The 23,692-nt window shown below is 38.1% G+C and overlaps 3 protein-coding genes across 3 annotated transcripts; 2 read left to right on the top strand and 1 right to left on the bottom strand.

Moving 5' to 3' along the window:
* Positions 1-7,886: 7,886 nt before the first annotated feature.
* Positions 7,887-14,175, bottom strand: LOC140877925 (expansin-A12-like). The gene is made up of 5 exons (XM_073281527.1): positions 14,120-14,175; positions 11,606-11,635; positions 9,501-9,559; positions 8,672-8,981; positions 7,887-8,199 (listed from the first exon to the last, which is right to left on the bottom strand). The coding sequence occupies exons 1-5, from the start codon at positions 14,173-14,175 to the stop codon at positions 7,887-7,889; spliced, it is 768 nt and encodes a 255-aa protein (XP_073137628.1).
* A 1,753-nt stretch (positions 14,176-15,928) lies between these two features.
* Positions 15,929-18,886, top strand: LOC140877926 (uncharacterized). Its single transcript, XM_073281528.1, has 3 exons — positions 15,929-17,027; positions 17,148-18,221; positions 18,324-18,886. Exons 1-3 carry the CDS (start codon positions 15,929-15,931, stop codon positions 18,884-18,886), a joined length of 2,736 nt encoding a protein of 911 aa, XP_073137629.1.
* Positions 18,887-19,267: 381 nt separating this feature from the next.
* LOC140877927 (uncharacterized) lies at positions 19,268-20,572 on the top strand. Its single transcript, XM_073281529.1, has one exon. The coding sequence runs from the start codon at positions 19,268-19,270 to the stop codon at positions 20,570-20,572; it is 1,305 nt and encodes a 434-aa protein (XP_073137630.1).
* The last annotated feature ends 3,120 nt before the right edge of the window (positions 20,573-23,692 follow it).

Genomic DNA, 23,692 nt, shown 5'->3' on the forward strand with positions numbered 1-23,692 from the left:
TTTGGTGGAAGGGAATGAAACGCAGTGTGTATCAAAATGTTTCGAGATGTTTGGTGTGTTAGTAGGTCAAAGCAGAACACCGACGACCTGGAGGTTTGCTTCACAGTCTGCCAATTCCTGAGTGGAAATGGAAGCTTATCATGATGGATTTTGTGACTCATTTGCCGGTAACCTCGAGGAATTGTGATGCTATCTGGGTTGTGGTAGACCGACTCACCAAGTCAGCGCATTTCATTGCCTATAGCCGAGAGTACTATGTAGATCGTATGACGCGATTGTACATTCAGGAGATCGTTTGACTTCATGGAGTGCCTGTGAGCATTGTCAGCGATCGAGACCCCAGGTTTACTTCTAGGTTCTGGGGGAGTGTTCATCGTGCGATGGGCACTACTCTCAGTTTGAGTACGGCCTATCATCCGGAGACAGATGGTCAGTCAGAGCACATTATCCGTACTTTGGAGGATATGCTTCGAGCATGCACTATGGACTTTGGTTCAGCCTGGCAGGATCAGTTGCCATTGATTGAGTTCGCGTACAACAACAGCTATCATACTAGCATTGGGATGGCTCCTTTTGAGGCGTTGTATGGGTGACGTTGTCGTACTCCACTCTTCTGGGAAGAAGTGGGAGAGAGACAGGCTGAGGGACCGGAGTTAGTCCAGCAGACAGTAGATGTTGTTGATCAGATCAAGAAACGGATTAAGACTGCACATGATCGTCAGGCCAGCTATGCTAATACCAAGCGTAGGCCGTTGCAGTTTGAGGTTGGGGAGAAAGTGTTTCTGAGAGTTTTACCTTTCCGCAGAATTCTCAGATTTGACCTTAAGGGCAAGTTGTCTCCCAGATTTATCGGTCTGTTTGAGATCTTGGAGAGCATTGGAGATTTGGCTTATCGTCTGGCCTTGCCACCGTATCTGTCCAGTATTCACGACGTGTTCCACATATCTCTATTGCGACGGTATGTGGCGGATCAATCTCACATTCTAAAACCGTCTGAATTTCAGGTGGAGATAGATTTGACTTATGTAGAGAGACCTATTCGTATCCTGGATCATAAGGATAAGGTCTTGCGGAATAAAGTCATTCCTCTGGTTTTAGTTCAGTGGCAGCGCCGAGGCACTGAAGAAGCCACTTGGGAGTTGGAAAGCAGGATGCGTTCAGAACATCCTGAGTTATTTTGATTTCCTTTTCGCGTTGTATTCAGTTGTAAACTCTATGAATTTTGCATTTGAATAAAAAAATGTTTCTGCATCTTGTTTTTCATCCAGTACTTAAGATCTGATTTCGAGGACGAAATATCTTAAGTGGGGGAGAATGTAGTAGCCCGTACCCAGATTTAGTGAGTAACTGTTAATTAATCCAATTAACATGATTAAGAGAATTTCAATTGGATTAGCGGATCCCGGAAATGGACCCAGAATGATCAGATATGGTCCGGAGGGTCAGGCAGAACAGATGCAACATTCTAGGAACGAACGCAACGTTCGTGCCAGCTAGAATGCGTCACTGCTTACGCACTTGATGTTGAGATGGCGAACAGACTCAACGATGGAGGAACGGACGTTCCGTTCGATGTCTATAAATAGAGGTACCGAGATTCATTTCCAAGCACACCATTCACTTCTCTTCTCTCGATTCCTTGGTCTTCTAGCTTAGATCTAGGGCATTCTAGGCGTCCCGTTGGGAATCCGGAAGTGGCATAATGGTCCAGGCGTCGTAGCGGAGCTGCGGCCTAGTTTTGAGGCAAGCAACAGCAAAGGGCTGACGACGGACGTAGATATAGCTTTTGCTTCCTAAAAATATTTAGAAGTATGCAATAGCTTAGTTAAGGCTTTTAGAGCACTATAATGATATTACTATCATTTGGCACTGTAGTGCGGATTATAGGCATAGACCTAGAGCTGGTAGAGCGCGCCTAGCATTTGAAGTGCGAAAGTACTGTTCGAGATATACTGACTGAGTATGCATGTATTATGTGACTGCATGATTTATATGACATGATTTTATGCTGCATACATATGCATCTTGAGCTATCTCTTTTGAGATGTCTGTTAGTAGGGTTCTACCCTATCCAGTTAGTGGATGGACTTCCATCGATTTGGGTCCGGCGTATCCACTAGTATTTCGGTATGTGAGCCATCTCTGAAGCGATGGCACAGCGTGCTAAATACCAGGGCCCGATCTGTCTTTGTTTTCTGATTCTTGACCTCTAGTCAGTAGGCGGTACACTTGCATTCATGTATACTCATACTCTCGTGTTGAGCCTTTTATGCTCACGTCTCGTACTCTGTGTTTCTGGACACCCTATTCCATGGGGCAGGTTTGCGATTGGATGAGGCGGGTGGATCCAAGAGGGGCTAGGCAGTGGTTGGCCAGCTGGAGCTTCGCCTAGGGTTTTATTTCTGTAACGACCCACTGTATCAAGACGTGTCATTTCAGCGTGCTTATGTGCTCACTCACACGTACCCTGAGAAACTTACCAGGGGGTCACCCATCCTATAATTGCCCCAAGTCAAGCACGCTTAACTTTGGAGTTCTTATGTGATGAGCTCCCGAAAATAAGATGCACCTTCTTGATATAAATAGTACATATAAAATCTTTTAAGCCCTCCTCAACCATGTAGTCTCATACCTACACAGTCTCAGAATCCCTCTCATTCTGGCACGGGATCGGTTCATTCATGTCTCCCTCCGCCTAGAAGCCTACCAGGAGCCGCTCATTGTCCGTGCAACCTCTTGGCATCGGCGATCACTCTTTGCCTCTTCAGCCCCGGGCGTCACATGCCAACCAGCTTCCGCTTGGTTCGTCCCCGAACCATACCGTACTAAGAGAGGTCGACTCTGATACCATTTGTAATGACCCACTGTATCAAGACGTGTATTTTCAGCGTGCTTATGTCCTCACTCACACACACCCTGAGAAACTTCCCAGGGGGTCACCCATCCTATAATTGCCCCAAGTGAAGCACGCTTAACTTTGGAGTTCTTATGTGATGAACTCCCGAAAAGAAGATGCACCTTCTTGATATGAATAGTACATATGAAATCTTTTAAGCCCTCCTCAACCATGTAGTCCCATACCTACACAGTCTCAGAATTCCTCTCATTCCGGCACGGGATCGGTTCATTCATGTCTCCCTCCGCCTAGAAGCCCACCAGGAGCCACTCATTGTCCGTGCAACCTCTTGGCACCGACGATCACTCCCTGCCTCTTCAGCCCCGGGCGTTACAATTTCTGTTATGATTGGGTTTATACACTATTTGATTTGGTTGTATAATATTTGGGTATTGCAGATTCCTTTCCTTGAGATTGTATTAATGTTTATTATTTTTGCAGCTTATTCTGGTTTACTATTTGATTAAGTTAATTGCATGCCTAAGTTCTGTTTAGTAGGTGATCTTGGTAAGGGTCACTACAAAGTTGGTGCTATTCTGAAATGAGCTCCTCGGCACCCTTTTATAGACGAGGGTTCGGATCGTCCGAACCTGCCTTCGGACTGTTCGAACTCTGCATGCGTGACAAGTGTCACAACAGGCACTTCGGATCGTCCGAACGTGAATATTACGTCACTCATGACATCACCCTCCCGGACACCTGGCGGGGCTTCAGTTTGGACCATCCGATCCAGCACTTCGGATTGTCCGAACTCTACTTCTAGCCAATCAAATAATTTTCTTATCTTATCTTTTCTGAGGGAGATCGGACCGTCCGATCCCTCTTCTGATCGTCCGAACTCCTGCCATTCGAACTGGTTCAAAGCCTCCGAACCCACACACTTCGGACCATCCGATCCCTGGTTCGGAGCCTCCGATCCTGTCTAAGACTCGGAACCTTCCCGACCATTTTCAAGTGTTCTGGATCCATTTTCGTACTCCGTTAATCTATTTAGAAAATCCTTAATAATGTATTACTAATCTAAACATGATCACACGATTAATGTACTCATTAATAATATAAACATGATCACGCGATTAATGTACTCATTAATCGTTAATTCCGGATACGGGTCACTAAACACTTCGTAATATTACGACTTCAGTCTAATTAACTGCTTGCATATGATGTAGCGGGCGATTTTGTTGATGAGTATTTGAGAATAGCTGCATCGACAACAATGGAATGGTTGAAAACATTTTCTAGGGCAGTGTATGATATATTTTCTGAGCAGTATTTGAGGCTACCAACACGTGAGGATATAGCTTGGCTAAATGCTGAAAATAATCAAAAGGGATTGCTCAGGCCGGGATACTTAGAAGCATTGATTGTATGCACTACAACTTGGGCAAGATAATATCAAATTGGACACCAAAAATAACCTTCAATCATACTATAGACAGACATCAAAATATTTATGGATTTAACATGCATACTTCGGCGTACAAAGATGCAATAACGACATCAATGTGCTAGAGAGTTCTAATATGTTCTTAAACCTTGCAAAGAGTGAAGCCCCTCCAGTACGGTTTGAGATAAACGGGAACAAGTACACCATGAGATATTATCTTCCCGTTGGTATTTTTCCATTTTGGACTGCCTTTTCCAAAACCACCCCCCGGCCTCTTTCGCAAAAGAATAAGAATTTTGAAAGATATCGAGAGGGCATAATAAAATATGTTGAGCGAGCATTTGGTGTACTCCAGGCAAGTTGGAACATTGCGGGAAGGTCCGGACCTTTAGTGTTAAATTTGAGGCAAGTGCCTCGGGCCCCAAAATTTTGGGGGAACCAAAATTTTAAAAAAAATTACTAATATAGTATATAATTAATTCAAAACCTCATCCCATGAATAATAATTAATGGATAGTAGCATGTGATGAAGACTTAAGTCTCATTGTCCATTTATCATTTTATCTCTCGTAAACATTCAGCAAGAATCGATAATCAATCCGAAATATTTATCTAGAAAGTTCTCGCTAAAAACCAAATCCTCACTATTCTATGATAATCAAGCTCGCTATCACTTGATCTCTATTTATCGATTCGTTTCAGGATAATTTTTGTGATCCATCAGAAGTTGTATTTACCGAAAGAGAGTTTTTCAGGTTGAAGTTGTGCGAAACTCATCTCCGATCAACTATGTTATATGAAAGATAAATGACTAATTAGCTATGCATCAATCAAGAAAAGAAGTGTTTGATAACACTTATTATGCAAAATTAATCAATATTTTTGCTTCCAATTCTGAGAGACGATCAATATTCAAGTGAATATGTACTGGTTCAAAACATGAATTTCACATTTTTTTTTTTTGGATGATATTGGCTTTATTAGTATTTATTTATGACATATTTTTATCTATTTTTAATTTTATTTGTAAAAGTCATGTTATTTATACTATCATGTTTATCGATAAAAAAATATGAATGTTAAGCTTTAAAGGCACCAATTTTTTTATGCTTACCTCAGGCCTCAAAAAACGATCAGGTCCGGCACTGATTGTGGGAGGTCCATCTAATTGCATGTGAGATTCAATTGATTTAGATTACATAATGAACACTTGCATCATCTCCATAACATGACTGAGGAGGACAAAATAGATGATATGCTCGAAGATCGTGATTTTCCAGCTCTAGATGATGAATATGTGCCGCTGGAGTGTTGGACATTCTTACTTCGAAAGATCCCACGTACAATAGATTTTAATGTCTTTTCAGAGCGATGTGTAGTTAATCGAAACAAAGATTTGTATAATAAACTTCAAAAAAGATTTGATTGAACATAAACTTTACATGAGAATGAATAATTAATTATGTGTTTTCTCTTAATTATGTGTGTTTTTATATTTTTGTGTGTTATTTTTTTTAATTATGTGTGTTATTTTTTAATTACGTTTTAAAAAATGTGTAAACTTTTAAATTTTAATTATGACAATATTAAAATTTTTCAATCATATGCAATTAATTTTATATTTAAGTACCCATATATTTAATGAAATAAAAAAGTAATATGTCAACGTCATCTCCGTAACATATTATAGTCTCACAGAATCATAAAAACACGCAACTTACATATTTAAACAATCACAACATTATTATTCTAAAAAAACCAGGGTTAATGGAAGAGATCTTTTTCTCGCTGATTTAGGCTAAATCATCGCAAAATTATCAAAAAATGCTCATGTATTGGTAAAGATTTCATTTTTCTTCATTTTACGGACTCTGTTTCTGAATTCACTGTACAATGGCCAGTGAGCCAAACAAATTTTGGGGATCATGCACATTAGCAAAATGAATGTTCATTCATGAATTATATGGCTAACCCTTTCCGTGATTTTGCGTGAATCGCACCTTTGAGCGAGCCATTACGTGTTTTCGATCATAGGCTGCGGCAGGTGAGGAACTTGGAATCAGCAGTTTCTTCCGACGAAATATGCGGCGGCGACGAGCATTCTGGCAAAAAGACGGAGGTTCATCTGGACCCGTGTTTCCAATCTTGAATTCGAACACGAAGATTCGGATTCTGAATCCGAGGAAGAAATGAGCTTTTCAGATTTCGTGGACGGGGTTTTCTTGCAGCATAACGCCCCCAGAATAAATAGTTTCAGCTTCTCATCTGGGGCAGACGGCAGAAATTTTAATCTTGGTTCATGGATTAGTGAAGCCATTGATCGTAGTGTTCGAGTGATTGATCTTGATTGTTCTCTGTTTAGGCTGCCTGAATGCCTCTTCAAGTGCTCTTGTAGATTTGAGGCTTCACAATTGCCTTTTGTGCGATGCCAATTTCGCGGTGTTTTTACCTCGGGTGAAGAAGTTGTTTCTGGACTCTGTTATGTATCGCGATTATGAATCGCTTCCCAACTTAATCTCGGGCTGCTTACTCCTTGAGGATTTTAACATTCATAGAGTAACATATGGTTCCAAAGACATGGTCTACTTGTATGTGTCATCGGAGAGAGAAAATCTTCTGTTACAAATTGGTGTAATATTGTCTGTTACACCAATCATTTCTTGACAAGTATGTGTTATTCCATTACATCAAAATTTAATTTCTCTCTTTACCAAATATATGACAAGAAGTGATTGATGTAACATATAATGTTACATCAATTTGTAACAGTGCTTGTACTAAGACACCTTGCGAATTGGTAACGACTCCAATTCCAAGTTTTTTGTGATTTAGAGGATTTCGAAGTTGCCACGAGGATCTTGTATGTGTGAGCTCTCTTTTATTTGAGATATCATGATGTTCTAACCTAGACTTGGAGCGAAGCGAAGCATTTCATGTTTTTATTCAACTTTTTATTCTAACCCTCTTGCTTTTTTGTAAATTTTATTATGGGAAAAAAAAAAATTTGTTTGCGAACTTGTCTAATTTTGGTTTTAGTTCATAAATTACTATATAATTTTTTTTTAATTTTATGGATTATAACATTTTTGGTCCCGTAAATTCGATTTTATTATTTTTAGTTTTCAATGTTGTCAAATTTATTAATTAGCTGTGATCTATTTTTTTTTCAAATTTTGTCATTTTTTCGACATGACTAAAATTGCCAAAATTTTATCTTCAATATCCACATCTTTGTCATGGCATAATTCCAAGTCGAGTTCAACCCAAGTACTTGTGTTCTATCAAAACTTTAGTGTATATTTACGAAAAAAAAAAAAGAAAAAAGAAACTTTAGTATATATTTCAACTTTTTTGTTTCTGATACAATACAATATAAACAAGCTAACAAACGTGAGCCACAATATAATTCAAGATTTTGCTTAATAATCAAGTCTAATTCAAATAAATCAGTACTTTTGAATTCGTATTTGATATAATAGTGTGTTTGTCTTGCTTTGAACCGAATAAAGAAGTTCAAGCTCCAATCAAATATATATATAATTAATGAAGAATTAGTATCTAACTTGTTTGGATCTGTTTATAATTTTTAGAAAGAATTAATTAAGAAAATTGATTGTGGGATGCAAAAGTCTGGCCAAACTTCCATGAAGAAGGAACGACGTCGGAAAACTCCAATGTGTTTCCGTCGACCAAAGTGAGCTTAAACGACATCGTTTGGCTCCGGAGATCAACGTTGGTCTGCCAGTTGGCACCCCAATTCCGGGTCATGGGCGCCCACGTTGCGGTTTCGGAGCCCCGGATCAAGACATTCTTGATATCCCCACTTCCACCAACGTTGGATATCATGATCATGTTGAAGTTGGGTTGACCCTTGGTAGTGAATCGGACTCCCCCACTTCTTTTGCATGCCACCCTACGTTTATACATGCAACCGAATTAATCAGCTTATATTTTCAAAATTTTGTGAAGAAAAGTCGAGAATCACTTTTTTAATCATACTCGAAATACTTATATATTAATATTTTATTATATCTATACTATTATATAAATTAACTTGGACACCCTTTAATAACTACTTTTGGTGTGTCAAGATGACACCAATTTTTTTCTCCATTTTACCCATGTTCATTGAGAGTTCTCTGCACAACTTTCCTTTTTTTTTAAAGCATAGGGCAAAATAGAATTTTGACAATTTCCATAATTCTAATTTCATATCACGTCTCTCTCACATGTCTTCCTAACGAACGTTCTTTTCTCCCAAACCAGAAATAAAAATAAATTTTATTTAAAAAATACTCTAAAAGCACGCAACGCGTGCTTCAAATCACTAGTATAAATAAAATAATAATATGTGTATGTATTATATATTCAATATCAATGATCACCTTCTGTAAAGCACGGGGACTACGCCTTCGTTTCCCTGTCGAGCAATTCGAAAGAAAGCCGGCATGGACATGTCGAAGTGGTGGCGCGGTGGATCGCACCAACCGCCACGGTTGTTGGAAGGGCACAGGTTGGTGGCGGTCACCGTGATGGATGCACGGCCGAGGCACCACGTACGGTCACGCACGTAGTTACACGTCACCTGGTAGCAAGCACCGCAAGCCTCGCCGCCCCGGAAGAGAGCGGTGCTCACCGCGGCCGTGTTTGCTCCGAAACCGGCTTGGTAGTTGTCTTCATAGCCACAAGCTCCACCTGCAGGTAGGGGTGCAGGTAGGGGTGGGTTTTCGGTATATCGTATCAAAAAAATTAGTATGAAAAAAATTCATACTGGTATCGATATCAAAATTCTGGAATTTTTATATGGAAAAAATTCATATTAATATCGTGCAGATATCAAAACCAAATTCGATTTACCAAAAAAATGTTTATATGGCGAAAAAATTTCGGTACGGTATGCCGAAAAGTCGGTATTTTTGTTCGGTATCCCAGCCCTACCTGCAGGTCACATATTTGGATAGACTGTTATATCTAATTATCTTGACGTTTTATTTGCCCCTTAACTCCCATGTTTTTCATTGTTTTTTAAGTTCAAATTTCTTGATAATGCATTTAAAAATATTTAGTATGCTTTATAATAAATAGTAGAATTCAGCTCATTGTTTTTCAAAATTTTAATTTTGAACGTAAAGCATGTAGAAAAAATGAAACCATTATTATTTTTTGTTTACTAAACATAATAAATTCATTGAATTCTCTAAAAGAAAATCTTACCAAGGGTGCTTGGATTTTGAGTTTCCCCGTAAAATGTCGCATGCGCATCGAGCCAACCATTTTGGGCATTAATCCCTTGAAAAACCAAAACAAAATTCAAAATTAAGAGAGAAAAATCGAGGATCGCCATAAAATATAAGATCCCTTTCAAAGAAATTAAATTTTCACCAAAATTGATTTTTATGGGTATATTTGTTTTAAATATTCGAGTGAAAAAACAATGTGATAGAAATAGAATTTAGCTTACATATATATAGATTTTCTTCGCATGCATAATATTAATACCTCTCCAACATGGCGCAATAATATTTGCACGCGTTTGTTTGTCGGTGACTAAGTCATCGTCAAATTTAAGATGAGTTATTGATAATTTTAATCAGGAGAAACTTATAGCTTTATAAAAATTAAAATCTATATTTTTTGTATACATATTATGCATAAATGTTTTTTTACGAGAAAACCCGATATTCGTCCCTATTATTTTTTAAAAATATCATTTAACAAACAATGTAATTTTAAAAACTTCAAACTTGATGCATAATTAAATGTAAGTTTTATTTGTAATATATATTAAATAACCCCATAAATATAATTTTCGACCAATCAAAATCTTTGTTCCTCCATTTATATAGTATATATATAGCAAACGAATTTGACTCAAAATATTATCTCGATTGAATTTATAATGTTTCCACGTGATCTTGTTCACATTATTAATTTTCTGAAATTTGAAAATATCAAAGTCACAAATCAGCACAGTATTTGTAGTACTAACGTCCATGTTATTCGAATATTAACTAGCTAGCTAGCTACCCTAACTTTTTAATGTAGCGAATAAACCAAAGAACCCAAAACATCATCACCCTAAAAAAATATTTTTTCTCCTTATAGCAAAAATGCAAAATATGTCATGCACGATGCTTATAAAACATAACAATTATATATCGTCGATTATCTCTAAACGTACGTACTTGTGATGCGACATACTCAAACCTCAGTAGCTCACAGAGTTGAGACAGATCAGTTGGCTGGAAAAGTTATATAAAAACAAGATTTTTTTACTCTTATTTTTCATAAGAAATTACATATAATATATATATATATATATATATATATATATATATCACAAATATGAATGCAAGATTTCTCATTTAATGCAAACGGATTTTAAATTTCTTGCAACGCGTTTTAAAAAGAAGTTGGGGTATGTACGGAAGGGTACGACGACTATCAGAATACATATTTGGAAGACAATAAGAAAACAATAGCATGTGAGGGCCACTTTCATGTGTTTGCCGGTGATTTTTTTGCACCCAATTATTCAATACTACAATTTTCTCCTTTAAATAATATCATTCCAGAATATAGTTTATTTTATCCAATGAATTTTAGTCGATAGTGAAGATTTCGACTCGTACTGTAATTTTACGAGGGCAATATGATCTACTTAAATAACGAAAAAATTGTTCTTGGTCCTGTGTATTTTGTTTTTTTTTCCGCGATTTCATCTTCTATATTGTCAGATTTCAGTTGTAGTATGATATCTTTGTTTTCTTGGCACCGATACAACAATGACACGTGTGTAATATCACATCAACATTAAGAATAAAAAATAACTAAAATTCCTAAAAAAAACAAACTAAAATTACCAAATATTGAAAGATACAAAACTAATATTGAAATTTAATATGAATTAATTGAAAATGACACGTTGTGTGCTTATGCAATCCGTTTTGTTTTGTAAATAAAAACAAAAACAAAAAATTTGAAAAATATTTTGAAAATTGTTTTTTTTTTTTTTGTAAATATGGTTGCCCACTGATCTGATCATAGGTGAAATCCCTTCGCTTCGCGCCTTTGTTTGGGCTTAGCACATGACATTTTCGTAAATAAAAAGTTATCAACAAAAATATAAAATTACATTTTGAAAATTAAATATATAATAAAGAGCAAAATAAAAAGTGGTTAGTCTTACCAACATACCAATCCCTTACTTTAATAAAATAAAATAGATAAATGCTCAAAATCACAAAGATATCTTATCAAATTCGCAATTTCACTTAAATAAAATAAAAAAAAATTAAATTGATTTTATTATTTTTTTAGAGTTGTATCCATCAATATTTTTTTTAAGTCTGAGCACCACTTTAATTGATAAGATGATATGATTTTTTTTATTCTCAATAATACCCTCTTATTACGTGTAGAAAAGGAAGGAAGTCATGACCTTATGGCAACCATCAAATTTTAAAACAAATCCAAAAAACTATCAATTACGTGGAGAAAAAAAAAAAGAAAGTGGGAACAGTTTTCTTCTCCAAACCAAAGCATAATTTTGTCACATAATCACAGTACTCTATTTACAAAAGGTAGTATAATAACTACATTTGATAAATTGTTTACTAATTTGTCACATAATCACAGTACTCTTTTTACAAATACAATACCTCCATATTTTATTTGTTTTTATAAATAATGATTAAATAAAATATTTCATAAAAAATATAATTACACACACATCGTGCATTGCCGCTAGTTATTATATAAAAATATGTAATAGGGTTTGGTTGACGGTTGGATGGCGAGGTACCTATAAGGAGCGGTGACTTGAAACGAATAATAAAATATTAAAATTTGCAACTTGCAAGCATTTTATTTTTATGCTAACTTTTTATTTTTTATGCTAACTTGTGAGCTCGTCAGTGCAAAATTGATTTTCTTGTTTTGATAATTTTTTTATATCATCGTGCAAACAAAGTTAGGAGACTACCACAAAAATTTTTAAAGTTCAGAGCTCGCGCGTCTGGTCAAAATATTTATAAATATTTTTATTAAGCCATTTTTTATAAGTATTTGTGTAAACAAAATCTGTTAGGATCGATTTATAAGACCGTTCTTATGCAATTTTCGTGAGCAGTTCGATCTCTTGAAAAACTTTTTATATGAGAGCAATTATTGTTAAACAACTAACTATATTTTTTCTCATGTGTCAATGTTAATTGACCAACAAATATTTGTGCGAAAGAGGTCAAATAACAGATTGAAAAATAATGAAAATGACTTGACAGAAATATAAATAACACAGAAATGTTTATGGATATTCGAAGATAAAACTCCTACGTGTCATCCCTTCTTCCACGAAAGATTGATTCACTAGAAAACTTTGACTTATACAACGTCTTATATACAACTCACTCCAATCATAGAACTTATCATTTGTCGTAGATCGAAACTCCTAGAACACAACCAATTAAGACTCCTCGTCCTAACACCAAAAAACAGTAATGAATGAATCTGTATATTTAAACAGTAGATCAACTCCTTATAAACAAATATTCAGTTGAGAGTTGATTCTTGGCCCTTCAAAGATCAGATGAATTAGGGCTGGTTCGATATGGTATACCAAATTTACCGAATAATACCGCATACCGTACCGAAAACTTCGATTCCGAAAAAATAGATACTGATACAGTATCGAAATTTTGGTATACCAAAATGTCAGTATATCGAAATTTCGGTACAACATGAATTTCATACCGTTCTTACTGAAAATTTTGGTATACCGAAATTCGATACGGTATCGGTATAATACCGTCTATACCGACATTATAAAAATATATATTAAAATATATTTTAAAATTCTTACATATAATTAAAATATATTTTATTATAAATTTTTTTTGGTATTTCGTTATATACCGAAATTTTGCAAATCTCATACTGATACCGAAAATTTAGGTATATGTAGGCACGTTGAGACGATTAGATAATTTTTTTATGAGTGCTCAACCAGCTTGTATTTTCATGTATCTTGGTGTTGTATATATTGTATATGTTTTCTCTCTACTTGACTCTCTCTTTTCTGAAGCTTTCACATGCATTCATATATGCATATTTACAACGTTCATCTTTGTCATAAATGTATATCTTATTTTCCTCTAGATCTTCAATAAGTTTTTATGAGGACTTTAATGATGTTTCTCGTTGTTCAATAAAAATGTATGGATCTTGCAACGGTTTTTATATTTGAAATATCTTGAATAACTCGTTTCCTCAGCATTCTTGATATTTGGACTAGATATGTGAATTAGTCTTAAACTGTATCAATATAATTTTTGACTGAACTGCTTGCATCTCGACTGCTTGAAAATATTTCTTCATATTTTGTCAAATACCAAAACTTTATTATAAAATTTTCTCTCTTTTTTGGTTTTTGACTAAACTAAGCAGTTTCTCTTCATATGCAACCACAACAAATATTCATCCAACATATCCTTTAATTTTGATTTCTCAACATTACACTTCAAATTCAATGCACACGTCCTTTCATCAAGCAAATCATGCAATGACGAACATATAGAGAAAAATTTATTTTCTTTAAACAAATACTTGCTCATATAAAATTTATAATGAACATTGCACAAGTATTTTTCAAACACATCCTCAAAATCATTAACTCATTCATGAAATTTATTAAAATTTTCAATCCATAAAAACCATGTAACCAAAAAAGATAAGAATTCATACCTTTGTGATAGTGTAGTAACTACAATCTTTATGTCTCAGAAATATATTCTATGAATATCTGAAGTTTTTCTCAATTATTCCTCAAGTAATACCCCTTAAACATGATACGCAATGACTTCAGCTGTTTTTCTTGAGAATCCTCTTCCATTTTTTGTATTTCAAAGTTTATTGTGTCTCTTCGATATCTGCAATTATATTAAAGTATCAATATAACTCTTAATATACTTTTAATCAGTTTATAAATAGACAAAGTTTGCACAACTCTGATTGTCATTAACAAATTCATAGCAAGTTTATCATGGACGATAATGTGAAGCAGTTATTGCTAAGAAAATTTTGTCTCTTAGGGCAAAATTAAGAATGCTACAAGTTCACCGAGTCTCGCCTTATTCTTCGGCTATAGCGGGAAGGCTGATCAGAATTGAAGCAAAATTCAAGTTACGGCTTGAAGTTTATAGATTTGAAGACATCTTTACACCATTTAATATTTTCCTCCTGACGTATATGAAAGAGCTTCAAACTTTTGAAATTTTTTTCCTCTCTCCTGATTTTCAAGATGCATCCATAGTTGAAGTGGCCACCAAGATATATTTTTGAAAAATCGCTGTGGAGTTGAAAATATACATTGTAAAGAATTATCTTTGAATAAATAAAATTTTTATTTCCTTATCTTACTGTTGTTTTCTTAAATTCATGTTATAAATGTTTATCTTGAAATTCTCTTTTCAATAAATTTAATTATCGCTTTTCAACACATCGCTTCGATTTTCTAAAATTCTATTGGAAATAGTTAACATCTGTAACTTTTCATATTCTTCAATAAAATCTATAAATTGATTCATATTTCATATATTCAAAATATCAACAAGTTCTTCAGCACAGTGATCATGAAAGCAATTATCAAGGAGTAAGAAGCAATTATCGATCAAAAAGTGATGTCTCTTTAGCTAAAGTGAATATGATGAAGACTCATAGAGTTACGTCATATCCATCGGCGACAGCAGAGATGTTGGCTAAGATCGAGACAAAGTTTATGCAAAGGATTGATCACACTTCCAGTCTTGAAGACATCTTCACTCCAGAAGTTGTTTTTCATTTGAAGCTTATAAAAAAGCTTCAAGTACTGGAAAAAAATCACCAATTCTTCCAATTTTCAACAGACAACATCAGATGAGTTGGTCACCTCGATGTTATACTGGATGATGGTTGTTGAATGAGAAATTTACTTTTGTAATAATTAATTTTATGAATAAAATAACCTATTTCTCTTTTTTATGATTCCAATTTTTTTATTTCATAGCATAATATCAAACTTCAAACATATAATCAAATTGATGAGTATAAGTATATTTTTTTAATATACTTTTTATATATAAATGAATTGAGTAGGGTCAAGTTGCGAGGTTCGCATTTTTGGAGGACTAGTTATTAATTTTGGAATTCTGGGTGACTAATCTGCATGTTTTAGACCTTAGCAGGGTCAATTATCAATTTATGACATTGGAGACTTAATGTGCAATTTAGCTCAACTTCATCTATAAATACCACTCAAAATCTCCATTTTGAGGTAAGTGACTTTTTAGCCTACAAAAGCTCTCTGCTCTCCTGTTTTGTGTGGAGATGATCGCTGACTTGAGCGTCGGTGGGTTTTCACCGGGTGACCACCCGGCGCCTCTAACGTGTGTTTGTGAATCAGGTGATAGCCCAAAAGGAAGACGTGTGACTTCTTCAGGTGACCGAAGGAGTAGGAGATCAGGAGATCGTTCCCATCTGTAGGTGACCGAAGAAGCAGAAGACCAGGAGGACGTACGACTTCCTATTTTATTTGCTGAATAGGGACATAATTATTTCGCCCGCATTAGATTGGCGCCGTCCGTGGAAACGCCACCTATTTACTAGAGATGCAAACGCGATCACAAGCCACCCGTAACACTGGTGGGGGGGGGGGGGGCCAGGAACTGCCGCCTCCTAACCCTCCGCCGCAGGAGGAGTTTCTTATCACCTCTAATGCCTTGAAGTCCATGTTGGAGGAGGCTGCCTCGCGTGCGGTAAAGGAGGCTATGGAACACTTTTTGGCAACACAACAACATAACTTTGAAAACAATCAAAACTTAAATGCTGAACTACCTCCACCTCAACACCAAGAAAGAAGACACACACTAGAAGAGGAAGTTGGAACGAATAGGGTGCCACACCCCAGTGCAAGAAGAGAAACGGTGTTCCGCGAGGAGGAGGTGAATAGCCACGGGCCTGTGCGCCCAGCAATTCGTACTGAGGAGAGAGGAGAAAGTGCACTGGCAATCTTACCAGCCCGGCGTAGCCCATTCACTACTGCCATCTTAGCCGAGGTACTGACAGCTGGAGTAAAGATAGAAAATCTGCCAGAATACGATGGTTCGGGAGATCCTCAAGATCACCTCGATAGGTTTTATGCAAAATCCAATCTGTATGACTTCAGCGATGCTGCGTATTGCAAAATCTTTCGAACTACGCTGGCTAATCGCGCACTGGCGTGGTTCAATAAACTCCCAGCAGGAAGCATTGCAAGCCTGGAACAACTTACTCAGCGTTTTCTTCATCAGTTCTCCATTAATCGAAAATACCCTAAGACTGCATCGTACCTATTCTCGGTTGTGCAAAAAGAAGGTGAGAGCTTGAGGGAGTATGTGCAACGTTTCATTCAAGCGGTTCACGAAGTCCCGCATGTCAATCATGATCTCCTGGCAGGAATTATGCAACAAAACCTCCGCCACCGGAAATTTAAGGAATCAATAGCAGGAAAACCCCCGAGCACCTTGGAAGAGCTACTGGAAAGAGCCGAGAAGTATATACGCATTGAGGAAACCATCGAACCACGCTATTTAGGGAAAAGAAAAAGAGAAGAAGAGAAACCAAGAGAAGGCCGAAAAGAAGATAAAAGAGGATTCCAAGGTCCTCGTCTTCAGCAAGTACCCCTAAATGCGCGCTTGGCTGATATATTAGTGGTCGCAGAAAAGCAAGGTTTGTTGCAACCGCCTAGGCCAATGAAAGACAACCCGAAGCGGTAGAAATCTTACAAGTATTGCCACTTTCACAAAGACAAAGGACATTCTACCGAAGATTGTTATAGTTTGAGAACAGAAATAGAGAAGCTGATTAAACGTGGCTATTTAAAAGACTTTGTGAGTAAGTCTCACCACCAAAAACGAGACAAAAAAACTTATGATGACCGCCGAAATAGAGAACCCCCAAAGAATCATGAGAAACAAGGAAAGCATAATGGAGATTTCCATGAGAACATGCTGATTGGAGGGGTTATCGCTGTTATAACCGGGGGGCCAGCTTGCGGAGATTCAAACAGATCAAGGAAGACTCTTCTGCGTAATGCTTCTAAGGGGAATCACTATCCTCACCATGATCAAACCCAAGTCATGTGTGAAGTATCAAAAATCTCAAAGGAAATGACATTCACTGAGTCAGATAGGGAATACCCTCTAGTTGAGCACAATGACGCACTAGTTGTCTCAGCTACAATATCCAACTTCTGGGTGAAAAAGATGCTGGTTGACTCAGGCAGTTCTGCAGATATCATTTTTCTTAATGCATTTGTTAAAATGAGGATAGACAATGCGCAGCTAACACCCATCAGCACCCCTTTAGTTGGATTTTCTAGAGAAGTAGTGAAAGCACTAGGAGAGATCACACTTCCTCTCTCACTAGGGTCTTATCCAAGAAGAGTCACGAAAATGGTAAATTTCTTGGTAGTAAACGCATCCTCTGCATATAATGTGATACTGGGGTGCCCGAGTCTAAACATGTTCAAAGCCATAGGATCAACTTACCATATAAAGTTGAAATTTCCCACCTCGGAGGGAATTGGAGAGGTTGTTGGTGACAGTAGGTTGGCCCGCGAATGCCATGCCAGCATCCTGCGAGTCCCTGCCAACGGCAAAAAAAGGTCAAGGGTGGACGAGATATCAACTCAGAAGAGAAGACTTCCACGAACAGATGAACCAAGAAATGATAGAGTGCATACTATCGAAAGTGAAGTCGAGAAAGTGAAACACTTAGAGGCTACCGAAACACTCAAAAGAATAGAGGTAACTCCCGGAAGTCCCGGTAAATCTCTCAAGATTGGAACGGAGATGCCTGCTGAAATAGAACAGATGATAACAACGTTCCTCAGGGAAAATGCAGATGTATTCGCCTGGGAAGGCGAACTCTTGCCAGGAATACCTCATGAGTATGCCCTCCATCAACTTAATGTGGACCCCAGGATAAAGCCAGTAAAGCAAAATAAATGATCTTTTGGAGCAGAAAAGAACAAGCATATTACGGCCGAAGTAGACAAACTGGTGAAGACCAAGTATATCAGGCCAGTCTCCTATCCCGAATGGCTAGCAAATGTAGTGCTGGTTCCCAAACCTGGAGGCAAGTGGCGTCTATGCATTGACTTCACCGATTTAAACAAAGCTTGTCCCAAAGATCTCTTTCCCTTGCCACGAATAAACTTATTGGTTGATTCCACCGCCGGATGTGAGTTGCTCAGTTTCTTGGATGCTTATCAAGGGTACAACCAGATAGGTTTAGCTCCTGAAGACCTAGAAAAAGCAAGTTTCATTACCGATCAAGGTATCTATTGCTATGAAGTGATGCCCTTCGGGTTAAAAAATGCTGGTGCCACATATCAGAGATTGGTAAACAAAATGTTCGAAAACTTGATCGGGCAGAGTATGGAAGTCTATATCGATGATATGCTGGTAAAAAGCGTTATGGCTCTCAAACATGTGGAAGACCTCAATGAATGTTTTGAGATATTGAGAAAATACAGAATGAAGTTAAACCCCGAAAAATGTGCTTTTGGGGTTCGAGGAGGATAATTCTTAGGATACATGGTTTCCCAGCGAGGAATAGAGGCAAACCCTGAGAAAATTAAAGCAATCCTAAGCATGGCGCCCTCCAAGAGCATAAAAGGGATGCAGGAGTTAGCAAGAAGGATGGCCGCCTTGAACCGTTTTATTTCCAGATCGGCTGACAGAGGGTTGCCATTCTTCAAAGTCCTAAGGCAGGGAAAAGGTTTTCGTTGGACCGAAGAATGTCAGCATGCTTTCGAAAACTTAAAAAAGTACTTAGCGGCATCACCATTGCTCGTGAAACCAAGAGATGGAGATACCATTTTACTCTACTTGGCAATATTGACTGAATCAATCAGCGCAGTTCTGACGATGGACAGGGAATGAGAACATAAACCCGTGTACTACATGAGCAAAGTACTGCAAGGCGCCGAGCTCCGATACACTAACATCGAGAAGTTGACCTTAGCATTAGTAGTGGCAGGAAGAAAGCTGCGTCCCTACTTTTTATCCCACCAGGTGGTCGCACTAACAAATCACCCTTTGAAGAAAATATTGTCCAGCCCAGAGGCGTCTGGAAGGATGACCAAATGGGCCGTCGAGCTAAGTGAGTATGAGATTGAATATCAACCACGCCCCACCATTAAAGCACAAGTTCTAGTAGACTTCATAGTAGAAATGGAAACCAATGGCGCAGGAGTTTCAGCTCCCACTTGGACAATCCATGTAGATGGATCCTCCACGTCCGGGGGGAGTGGAGCAGGAGTGTTAGTAGAGAATCCGCAGGGAGATCAGTTCCAGTACGCCACCAAATTTTGTTTTCCAGCATCAAATAATGAAGCAGAATACGAAGCACTTATCATGGGAATAAAACTGGCTTTGGCGGCAGGGGCCGAAAAGCTGATCACTTATAACGATTCACAGCTCATAGTCAATCAAGTTCAAGGGAACTATGAAGCCAAAGAAGATAGAATGAAAGAGTACTTATCAAAGGTAAAGGACCTTATTGTTCGTTTGGAAAATTTTGAAATCAAACAAATTCCTCGAGCTGAAAATGAAATAGCAGATCAACTGGCCAAATTCGGCAGCTTCGCATCAGGAATTAATAGCAGGACAATTACGTTCATCACGTGTGATAAAGAGGAAATAGGAAAAGGAAGTCTTGACATCCTATGTGCAAATCAGGGTGAGCCAAGTTGGAAGGATGAAATCATCAAGTACCTGTCAGAAGGAGAGCTTCCCCCGAAACAAGACAAAGCAAGAAAGCTTAGGGTAAGAGCTGCTCGTTTCACTCTAATAGACGGAGAACTGTACAAAAGAGGGTACTCTCAACCATACCTAAAATGTCTCGCTCCTGATCAAGCAAATTACGTGCTCTGGGAGATTCATGAAAGAATATGTGGGAATCACTTGGGTGGAAAAGCGCTGGCAAGAAAAGCACTTCGTCAAGGCTACTTCTGGCCAGCAATGAGGAAGGATGCACTCAAGTTAGTGAGACGATGCAGACCGTGCCAGGAACATGCTAATCTTCAGCACCAACCAGCAACACGGCTTCAACCAATCGAGAGCCCAGTACCTTTCGCCCAGTGGGGAATGGACCTTGTAGGACCTTTTTCCCTCGCAGTAGGCCAAAGGAAGTTTCTCATTGTGGTTGTCGACTATTTCATAAAATGGGTCGAAGCAAAGCCTTTTGCAAAGATTTCTGAGAAATAAGTGATTGGTTTCCTTTGGAAAAATATAATATGTCGATTCGGAATTCCGCGAACACTGGTGTCTGACAATGGCACTCAATTTTCCGGAGCCAAATTGAGGGAATGGTGCTAAGGGCTGTCTATCCAACAATTCTTCACTTCGGTCGGACACCCGCAAGCTAACGGACAAACTGAAGTAACCAATCGGACCATATTACAGCACATAAAGACGCGACTCGGAGAAGCCAAAGGAAAATGGGTTGACGAACTACCCAGTGTCCTGTGGGCATACAGGACCACTCCCCGAGGCTCGACAGGAGAATCTCCATTCAGCCTAGCCTATGGGGCCGAAGCCATTGCTCCCGCAGAAATTGGAGAAGAATCACTAAGGAAAAAACATTATAATGCCGAGGGAAACCAGCAGGCTTTACGGGCATCCCTAGACCTCATTGAGGAGCTTAGAGAAGGGGCGTCAGTACGAGCCGCAAGGCACAGAGCACGAATGACAAAGGCGTATGACCACCGAGTAAAACAGCAAACTTTCCAGGTGGGAGAACTAGTAATGAGAAGAGACGATGTCCTACACCCCGTAGGAAAGCTGGACCCAAAGTGGGAAGGACCATATAAAGTAATCGAAATCGCCCGAGAAGGAGCTTATCGCCTTCAGCATTCGAATGGAAAGGTGTTGCCTAGAACATGGAATATTGCAAACTTGAAGAAATATTTCCTGTAACCCATAGCCGATTTTCCTTTCCAGTAATGCAACAAGAATAATAGTTCCGTAGTTGTAATACATTTTCATATTAATAAAAGTTTTTGTAAAAGCATCGCATTATGCTTTCTCCCTTCACAGAACTAAATGAGCAAACCACACATGTTTATTCATGTACTTAAAGCATTTTTAATCGTCACCAAACCCTGGTCGTCAAAAAACAAGTCACCTAAAAGCGTAAGAGGCTTGGCCAGCCCAGCTAAGGTACTTTGACACCGTAAGAGGTCAAGACGAATAAGGAAGCCCCCACCACCCATGAGGTAGGTGTACGCTTTCCCAAGAGACACGACAAACCTTGGGAACCTGATCAATTCCCAAGTACTAGCAAGAGTATAACAATAAGGAAATATTTCAGAACAAGCATAGAATAAATCAAGTTATATAGCAATATATAACAAAAACCAACTCCAAAAAAAAAAACAGATGCAAAGTATAAAAACATCGAAATATCGCTCTCACAGGAGCTGGAAAGAGACTATGATAGTAATTCCAAAAAAAAAAAATGCAAAAACATCTAAAGGACAACTCTCTACATATGAAAGAAATATCATGGAACAGGAGCATCATCTCCCTGGAGGGAGTTCAGAGCCTCTATAATCTCGAAGTCACCAAAATCATCAAGGGGCACAGCTACCCCCGGCATATCAGACGGTCCCATGTCCGGATCTGGAAAACCAGGGCCAATCATCTTGACCACATTCTTCGAAACACGCTGCTCGCGGAGAATCCGGCGTCTCTCCAGTATCAACTCATCGTGGATCACATAGGCACGCCGAAAAACTTCCTCCTCAAAAGCAGCAGAAGCGCAATACGATTCAACAGCCCTCTCCTCTAAACCCCTCTGCAACTGCAACCCCGGAGGGGAAGACAAAAACCCAGCTCCAGTCTGCACCTCAGTGTAGTGCCTCTCATAAAGGGCACTAAGCTCGGAATGAAGAGTCTCCCCCTCCTTTTCCTTCACACCGAGCTTCTCCGGCCACTGACGGAGTTCTTCCTTCACGCTAGCATTCTCCCCTCCTAAACGAAGAATCTCCTCTTTCGCCCTAACCTCCTAAGCTTCCAGGCGAGCAACATCTTCCTTCAGTTTGGCCAACTCCTTCAGAATCTTGTCCTCGTCAGCCCGAGTCTTATCCTCTCGAGCCTCCAGAGCTCGTACAGCGGACAATATCTGAAGCCAATAAGAAAAAATAAATAAAAACATTATTGATAATATCAAGATAAGGAAAATAAACTCTTCAAGCATACCTGACAAGAGCCAAGGGCGATAGACTAATGTAGGACAGAGGAGGATCGAGGGATCAAATGGCCCAAATCATGATCCCCCACTACCCTGGCCCCCCGCCTAAGGCCAATCTCAAAATCACTAGAGTCCCAGAAGGACTCTGCACCATCCCTATTCACCCCGTCAAGAAGAAAGGGGTGTGATCTCGCTTTCCTCACCAAAGAGGATGAAGCCTCCCGAAGTTTTTTTGCAGGATCAACAGGAAGGACTTCACCCCCTTTTTTTGTTGAAAAACGGTGTTCAGATCAATTAAGAATTGATACCCGATGCAGCGGAAGTTTAAAAATTTTATTTTATTATATGGAACGATTCCATATATGGGTATCAAAACTTTTACGATTAAATTTGTTCAAGTAAAAATAAAACACAGTTAAATTTTTACCTCGTCAAGCAAAGGCTTGATCGTGGACTCCAACAGAATTAAATCTGCTCTTCTTGTAAATCCCTGGAACCAATTACAGTCACGATCTATCTCCGAAATTAGGTCCACGAACGAAAAACAGAAACCCTCTGATTGACTGCACTAGAAATCAATCAGAAGTTTTACGTAGAGAATAAACAGATATGATCTGTTAATTCGATTTGTAATTTTTCACAAAAATCACAAGTCGAATTTTCTCCAAAAAGGGATAGAGGATTTCGAAAATCCCCTTGAAAATTCTAGAGTGTATTTTTGAAAATTGCAATATACAACGTGTCTAATTTTCGAACCCAACACCTTTATTTATAGATAATTTCTAGTTATAATTGTATCAGGACTCTAACTCCTTAAACCCACAATCCATAACTTAAGCCCAACAAGCCAATCCTGTTGTTATATAAATTAATATAAAATTCATCGTGACTCCGATTGATAAACTGATTTCACCAATGTGCACAGAAACCATTTCTGCATCTTTTAGAGTCAAGATAATTTTTCTGAATCCGAATTCAGTGATTTCCAAAAATGCTCATCCCTATGTCATTTTAGGAAATCCCACTCCCTTTAATTAAGAAGTCCAATTTCTCATTCATTAAATTTAACTCTTTAAATTTAACTATCTCTACGGGGTTTTAGTATCCATTACTTGTGTAACCCTCAATGGTTC

The sequence above is a fragment of the Henckelia pumila genome, chromosome 2, assembly GCF_033568475.1.
Source record: "Henckelia pumila isolate YLH828 chromosome 2, ASM3356847v2, whole genome shotgun sequence".
Taxonomy (NCBI): domain Eukaryota; kingdom Viridiplantae; phylum Streptophyta; class Magnoliopsida; order Lamiales; family Gesneriaceae; genus Henckelia; species Henckelia pumila.